The 8,491-nt window shown below is 41.0% G+C and overlaps 1 protein-coding gene across 1 annotated transcript; it reads right to left on the bottom strand.

Annotated features, from left to right (window-relative positions):
- Nucleotides 1-6,278: 6,278 nt before the first annotated feature.
- On the bottom strand, nucleotides 6,279-7,994 carry UCNL (AGC (cAMP-dependent, cGMP-dependent and protein kinase C) kinase family protein). The gene has a single exon (XM_077358604.1). It carries the CDS (start codon nucleotides 7,887-7,889, stop codon nucleotides 6,627-6,629), a length of 1,263 nt encoding a protein of 420 aa, XP_077214719.1. The 5' UTR covers nucleotides 7,890-7,994; the 3' UTR covers nucleotides 6,279-6,626.
- Nucleotides 7,995-8,491: the final 497 nt, after the last annotated feature.

Below are 8,491 nucleotides of genomic sequence, written 5' to 3'. Positions count from 1 at the left end.
ATAGAGTAGGTAGACCCTACTTGTAACTTTGCCTGCTGAAGTATCCTTTTTTTGTTGATGGGTAAGCTGGGGTTAGGCAAGACCCTTACCAGATATATTGCATAGGAACATAAGGATACACATGAAGCTTAAGAACAAACCCTCCAACATGCTGGGGGCTGACAACAAGAAGAAACTGAACATACAACAAAATAAGAAATAAAACCAAGAGCAAAATATCTATCAAAATAATAGAACAGGCTGGGGGCTGACAACAAACTCTCCAAACTGCTGAAGTATCCTCATAGAAACCCACCGAGGCGTTGGCTCTTCGGCATAAAGTCATGGGTTTGCTCCTTATTGACGAGTGTTCGAATCCCGCCCCCGACTTACCTGATGCCCGTGGTGAGTGGGTCGTTGTGTGTATCCGTAGGGATTAGTCCTACTCCTGAAGGGATTAGTCCTACTCCTGAAGGGGGTGGGGACGTCCTACGTCAACCAAAAAAAAAAAAGGTTTTTTGAAGTCTTTTACTTTGCTTTATTTGCCAAAAAAGTCTTCTAGTTTCACAATTTGCGAGTAGCGTCACAACGTTTGGGTGAAATTTGCAAATCAGGTCATTCCATCAATTTGTCACCAAAATACCCACGGCAGATTTTTTTTTTTTTTTTTTTGACTCACGAAAGACCAAAGCGTCCTCATATGTGAAAATTACGTCAGTGATGTGTTTTGATAGGATGGGTCCCACCAGCTCAATTCAAACCCATCCATCGGGTGGGGCCTGCCATTTTGACGGGTCTTTCACATGAAAATTACCTTGTGAAGGACCAAAATACTCGTGATGGCCAGTGATATGTTTTGATAGGATGGGTCCCACCAGCTCAATTCAAACACATGCATCAGGTGGGGCTTGCCATTTTGCCTCATATTTTGATGGGTAGAAGACTCTTTTGGGCAAATAAAGCATAGTTGAAGACTTTTTTTTGCAACCCCCCCCCCCCCCCCCTGAAGAATTTTGGAGATGTTCACTAATCTTGGATTTCTTGGATGCTTTACAATAATCTCAAGGTGTGCTTATATAGAGCACTTACATGATAAACATAGAATGGAATTAAGATAATTATAGAAGGAAATAATCATAATCAAATCTACCTAATCAAATCTACTTTCCTATTCTCTCTTGCTTGCCTCTTCTAATCTACTTGGCTAATTTATCTAGTTGCTTCATTTAGCCAACTTACCCAATCTACCTCTAAGATGATCCAACGGTGAGATCTTAACCCAATCCAACCGTTGGATCTCACACACATATTCTAACATGCCCCCTCAAACGTATATGGATTGAAAATCGATATACGTTTGACAATATAAAAAAAATCCCAATACAATAGAATTCCCCAAATTACAAATGTAATCAAAATCAACCGATTTGATGCACACTTCCAGAAGTCGATGACGAAGATCCTCTGATAAAGATTGATATTGCTGCCAATGATGATTGATGATGGTTGCCAAAGAAGATGCCGCTTGACATTTTGTCACGAAGATAGCTTAAAAGCCATTAGATCATAGCCTCGATGGGGCTAGAGGATACTCAAGCCTTGGTGGGCGAGTAGATATGGGTCACTATGGACCGATGCCGGAATGGGCAAGAAATGGCCACAATGGGCAAGAAAACATGGGTCGGTTTTAGAATACCGATCCTCATGGGAATTCAAAACTACTCTTGGGCACGCACCTCAAAGCGAGGCACCTCAACCGAGTACAGCACTATTTCAGGCACGCACCCCAAGGGTCCAAGGCATATACCTTAATGGACTGAAGCACCTCAACTGAAATAGTTAGAAAAAAAATGGAAGAAAAAGAAGATAGATAAGAACGGCAACCAGCGTCTTAAGGACAACAATTAGTGGCAAACATCGAACGAGACCTTGAGAAATTAGATTAATGTGCAAAATGTAGGGGTGTAAGTATCAATAATGGGGTGATGAAATGAAGAGGGGTGCCAATAACAATACCAAGAGATGTGATTCCTCTAAAGCTTGAAAGGGAAAATCTAAAAATGGAAAGATGAGTGTTGACATCAATTCAAGGGTAGATAATTTGTAAAAGGCAAACAATGGAGTGCAAATTCCAACTTCCTCCTTCCACGTGTAAGAAAGCACTTGGCATTTTGTGGTAATAAAAAAAATAACTTGAATGGAAAACAATGAAGCTAAGAGAGTGCAAATACGAGAAGGCTCTTTAAAAGAGAATGTGGTGTATGGACTAAAAATGAGGGATGATAAATTTTACACCTTTTTTTTTTTTTTTTTTTTTTTTTTTTTTTTTTTTTTTTTTTTTTCTTTTGGCAAACAAGTAAACAACCAACACTTCTCTGCTTCAAAGGCATTAAATGCCTTCTTGACCAAAGGGCTCATTTACTTTCTTTTCCTCGGTTAGGAAAGGTTTGGGCATGACCAGGAACGGCACTCCGAAACCTATGCCGGATTCCATTGCCGGCAATAGTAATGTCGATGGTGAGTTCTCATGCCCACAATACCAAAGCCAACAAAGATAGCACCACCAGGAAGGATGGGCTGCAGCCTAACGTGCCTCGATGCTACAGTTTTACAAGAAGAACAGGGAAACGAAGTGAAGACAAAGGAAGCTTGGTCTGGGAGGAAGAGAAGAGATTGGCGTGAGACGCCACAAGGTATTTGTAGGCAGGTCTAAGAAAGATGTACACATGGAAAAGAGGTTGAAGTTTGCAGGAGGAAACAATGGTTTGCTAGATCTAATGGGGCCGGGCGGACGGCTAGATCTGCCGTCCGCCGGAGAACAGAATTTATAGGGTTTTGCTCAGGCCAAGGGGATCGCTTGCTCTGATACCATGAAGAATTTTGGAGATGTTCACTAATCTTGGATTTCTTGGATGCTTTACAATAATCTCAAGGTGTGCTTATATAGAGCACTTACATGATAAACATAGAATGGAATTAAGATAATTATAGAAGGAAATAATCATAATCAAATCTACCTAATCAAATCTACTTTCCTATTCTCTCTTGCTTGCCTCTTCTAATCTACTTGGCTAATTTATCTAGTTGCTTCATTTAGCCAACTTACCCAATCTACCTCTAAGATGATCCAACGGTGAGATCTTAACCCAATCCAACCGTTGGATCTCACACACATATTCTAACACCCCCCCCCCCCCAACACACACACACACAAAAAGGTATCCTCATAGAACAGCACAAAATAATGACGGGGTGGATCTATCAAAAACAAGGAGTGGCATATGAATACTTAAAAAGTACATGCCATTTAACTCCTTTTTTACCCCTTTCATTTGAACTGGAGAAAGGCGCTCATAATAGAAATGCAACCATTTGCAATTGCATTTTGGGGACAGAGATGCCAACTTTTGCAGTCCCAATATCATATTCATGATAGAACAAGGTGGGCCCAACTGCTACGCCAGGACCCAAGCTTATGCTCCTATCATTCACCCTATGTATATACTTTATATAATGGATAAACTTTGGTGGCCCCAGTGGTTATTTAAGACCTTATAAATCTAAATTTCCCTTCAACTGGACACTGGACAAGTCCCGCACGTAAATTTAAAACCTTATAAAAGTAATTTTTCGTTCAGCTAGGTTATTTAAAATCTTGTAAGTGTAAATATTCATTCAGCTATTAAAGACGTTACAAATGTTAGTTTTTTTTTAGGGAAAAAGTAGAAACTAGAACTTTGATGGAGGAATCTGTATCTAGATTATAATGTGGTTTAGATATGATCCATGTAGATGAACCCAACTAGTGTTAGGATCAGACTTAGTCAATTTGAGCCGGGTAGATCCCTTCACCTTCTTCATGTAAATTTTCTAAAGGATTCATTAGCCGACTTTAACTAGTTTGGGGGACAAAGGCTTAGTTGAGTTGAGTTGAGTTGTGTATAATGTAGTTTAGATGTATGCAAATGTTCCGTACATGGCAACAAAATCAACTAAAAATGGGATGACTTAGCGTACTTTTGTCTACCATGAATTTGTTTTCAAGATAAACTAGTGTTGCCACATGGTGAGAGAGGAGCAGGGCAGGTGAAGTGGATAAAAATCAGTAAACAAAAAACTCTACTCAAAATGGATTGACATTTTACTGTTTTTCAGGCACTTCTCACCCTCATCTAGATCATGCCCTATCAAAACTCTCCTTCTCCCACCCGCCCCACCCGTCTCTTACAACTTGGAGACATTAATTTATCATGGAAAAAAAAAAAAAAAATCCTGGCAGCCAAACATGGCCTCAGTCACATTTTGAACACTTAGGCCCTGTTTGGATCCCAAGAAAAACATTTCTGACAGAAATATTTTTGTTAGGATTTTTTTTTTTCCTTTTCATGATTTAGTGGGAAGAATAATATGTTTATGGTTTATTTGGAGGGATATTATCATATTTTGAATGCCCCTCTTAAGGGAAGGGATTTTTTAGAATTTACTGTGCGTCTAATGAAAAAACTGAAAAAAAAGAAGAAGAACAGCACGTTCAGATTTGGATTTTTCAAAATCAAACACAGTCGGTTTTGAAGATGCTCATTCTCCTGTTTCTTACTCTCTTAATGAGAAAAGCCTGACGACCACATGCGAGGAACTTGTACATAAATAATCTCTTCCGATTGAATGGGTGCACAACCAGAAGTCGAACTTATTGCATTTGGTTACACAATAAGTAGATGATGAATGCTAAACTAAAGGGCGCCCCGACTCGCCTATCTCACCAAAGTTCATTTATTAAGGAACAAAAAAGAGGCTAAGCTTTTGATTTTTGTTGAAGTTCTTCTTACACATGGGAATGCATATTGGCTTGTATCGGAAATGGATCATGTAAGTTGCCTCACTGGGCCCACCAAATCAATGGTCAGTATCACAAACATATGATGTGTGATCGTCAAGATCATATCTTAACAATAAGGGAGATGATGAATTCACACCCCCTGTATGATAATTTGCTAAAAAGTTGCCTACAAGAACTGTCAATTATTGTTGGGTAATAATAAATTCGCACCCACTGTTGTATAATTCTCATCCCTAGCAATTCACATTAAAAAGCATTAAAGTCGGTCTGTAAGGGTAATATGGGAAGAAGAACTGGTATAGCCAACTAAGTTCTTACAACTGCTCTCCGTAACAACTCTAACAGACAAACCACCTAAATATCGTCAAAATCTCACGACAAATACGCTCCAATTTCCTTCTTTCTAATTCCGTAAAACGGGGGCTAGAAGAGTACAACGATTGAGGAAAGTTTTTCTAGTCGAACTAGAGAAGCTTCTCTAGTCTGCCGACCAAAAAACACAGTGTGCTCATTATTTGGATAACCCAAAACATTCATTTGATAGGTCCTGGCATAGATCGGGTGTGCCCAAAAAATCAGCTACATACGATCATCCTAAACTTTTGATTTGTGGAGGTTAAAAATGATTGAGGAAAGTTTTTCTAGTCGGCCGACTAGAGAAGCTTCTCTAGTCTGCCGACCAAAAAACACAGTGTGCTCATTATTTGGATAATCCAAAACATTCATTTGATAGGTCCTGGCATAGATCGGGTGTGTCCAAAAAATCAGCTACATACGATCATCCTAAACTTTTGATTTGTGGAGGTTAAAAATGATTGAGGAAAGTTTTTCTAGTCGGCCGACTAGAGAAGCTTCTCTAGTCTGCCGACCAAAAAACACAGTGTGCTCATTATTTGGATAATCCAAAACATTCATTTGATAGGCCCTGGCATAGATCGGGTGTGTCCAAAAAATCAGCTACATACGATCATCCTAAACTTTTGATTTGTGGAGGTTAAAAATGGACAGATTTGTGGAGTTTACACGCGTCCATTTTAACCTCCATAAATCAAAGGGTTATGATGATTCTATGGAGATGATTTTTTAGGCACATCTTATCTATGTCAGGACCTATCAAATGAATGCTTTGGATCATCAAAACAACGTGGAATCACTGTGTTTTTAACCTCCATTATTTATTTTTAACCTCTACAAATCGAAAGGCTACGATGATCCTATGTAGCTGATTTTTTGGGCACACCCTATCTATGATAGGGCCCATCAAATAAATGCTTTGGATCATCCAAACAACATGGGCCCACTGTGTTTTTGGTCGGCGGATTAGAGAAGCTTCTCTAGTCGGCCGACTAGAAAAACTTTCCTCCGTTAAAGAGAATGTGTATGATATTTCCACCCGCTTCTTAGCATTTCCTTGTTCTATCTTTTCCTGAAAATGATGAAAAAAGACAAAGAGAGGGGGTGGAAAATTTCATTCCCAAATAAATATCAGAAAAATAACCGGAAAGTCAAAATCTGGAGATTTTACACCGTTCGATTAAGATATATCTAAAGCATGCACATCTACAGAAAGATATACAGGGTCCCGAGATGGGTGAAATTTACTAAAAAAGATAGGTTTATATATGTACGCACCCTTCGTATTTTATAGGGACACCTCCATGTTATTATTATGTCACCTGACGTGATTACACCCTAATTACCGGAAAGTCTCGGGCCCCCGTTTCACGTTTCGATGTTTTTTTTTTTTTTTTTTCTATGTACAAAAGCAGGGAAAAGTTAACGAACTCCGTCAAATACGGGTCAGAATTTAGAACTCCGTCATCGAAACGTTTCTCCGGCAATCAGAAGAAGGAGACGGTAACGATGACGGAGGAGGTGACGGTGACGGAGGGTGAGGACGAAGTTTCTCGAAGTACTCTCTAATGTTAATAATCCTTTTACCGTAATTATTCCCCGTTTCGTTATCTTGCGTTTCGTCCTCGGGTGAAGGAAGAAACGGCGGGCGAGAAACGGACGTAAGCAAATCCCACCGTAGCCCACGGAAAAGCACGTGCTCTTTGATCTCTGAAGCCCCTCCTTCAAATCCCAACCGTCGAGTAGGATCCTTCTCTAACAACCGTGAGATCAAGTCCGTCAAAGCAGACATTTTTCCAACAAACTCCGGAGGTTTCGTCACCACGTTTCGAAACGTTTCCTTCCGATTCTTCCCCCGAAACGGCGTTTTCCCATACGCCATCTCATACGTCAAAATCCCAAGCGCCCACCAATCTACCGCAAACTCATGTCCGTCCCCTCGCACCACCTCCGGCGAAACGTACTCCTCCGTTCCGACGAACGAATTCGACCGTTCTCCGGCCGAAAAGCTCGTTTTCCGGCGACTCACCGGCGAAACCCTAGCCGATTTCGCCTTCTTTAAACCGCCCTTCTCCGACACAACCGACATGAGCCGCGTCAGATTCCGTCTATGCTTCCCCACAACCCTCACCGCAGATTCCACGGCTGGCAAATTAGATTCCGCCAAAAGAATCTTCTTCTTCCTAACATTTAAGGTTCGAGACAAATCAAAGTCGGTGAGCATGACGTGGCCGGATTGCTGAATTAGAACATTTTCAGGCTTGAGATCACGGTATACGATTCCCATACGGTGTAGATACTCCAAAGCACATACGATTTCGGCTATGTAGAAGCGTATAGCTGAGGGGGAGAATATACGGTCGGTTTGACGGTAACGGAGGACGTTTAAGTCACCGCCTGGGCAGTAAGGGATTGCCCAGCCCAGAAATTCGTCTGTCTCTAGACTGCCTAAAAGAGTCGGTAAGAATGGATGGGTTAACCGGGAAAGTACGGTCATCTCCCAACGGGCTCTCCGGTCAGCATCGAATTTCGTTTGAAGACTTGATTTTTCCACCACCTTGAGAGCGAACGGGCAGGAAACTGCCGCCCGGTTTTTTACAAGGAAGACTGTACCCATTGCTCCTCTGCCTAATACTCTGACCGCGGTTAGGTTATCCAGGTCTAGATCTCCCATGTTGATTTGATAACTACACACCCCTTCATCTTCTTCTTCCATTAGAAAAGAGAGAGATTGAGAGAAGTTTAGCGATGAAGGAGAAGAAATAGGGAGAGAGGATGGTCTGGGGATGAGAAAGAAAAAGGGATTTTAGAATTTTTAGAATTATAGTGCGGGGGGGGTTTTTTATTAATTTTTTATTTGGGTGTGTTTGTTAGGAGCGTTTGTTCTAGAAGGATTGTGCGATTCACACGTGTGATGGATTGGAATATTTCGAGGGGGGGTGGAAGATGACAAAAGGGGGCATTGTAAAATGATCGTACTATGCCACGTGCGATGGGCCCCACGATCCACGCTTGGGAGCGAGGATGAAGGTTGTGAAGAGCGTGGGCTTCTTGGGTTTGTTGGAACGGAATGTTGTGTCTTTGTTATTTTTTTCTTTCTTTTTTTGTCCTTATCCGCTTTTCTAATTTTGTAATTTGTTATAGGGTGATGATAAATTCGCACCCCTATATGATAATTCCCTTCCCTCTATCGTAAATTGATGTGGCAGACTTTAACAACTTCTCACGTTCAAGTGGGTGCGATTCATCCTACAAGGGGTGCGAATTTATCAGCGCCTTTGTTATAATGGGACTGCAGTGCGACCCGTAATTTGGGCA

Source organism: Tasmannia lanceolata, unplaced genomic scaffold (genome assembly GCF_043159265.1).
Source record: "Tasmannia lanceolata isolate RefF3 unplaced genomic scaffold, GAP_Taslan_0.1 ptg000003l, whole genome shotgun sequence".
In the NCBI taxonomy this organism is placed as follows: domain Eukaryota; kingdom Viridiplantae; phylum Streptophyta; class Magnoliopsida; order Canellales; family Winteraceae; genus Tasmannia; species Tasmannia lanceolata.
The sequence above is the reverse complement of the archived record's forward strand: the minus strand, read 5'-3'. Positions and strand labels throughout refer to the sequence as shown.

Excerpts from the sequence above, each read along its gene's own strand:
- UCNL (XM_077358604.1), bottom strand. The coding sequence starts at position 7,889 with ATGGAAGAAGAAGATGAAGGGGTGTGTAGTTATCAAATCAACATGGGA.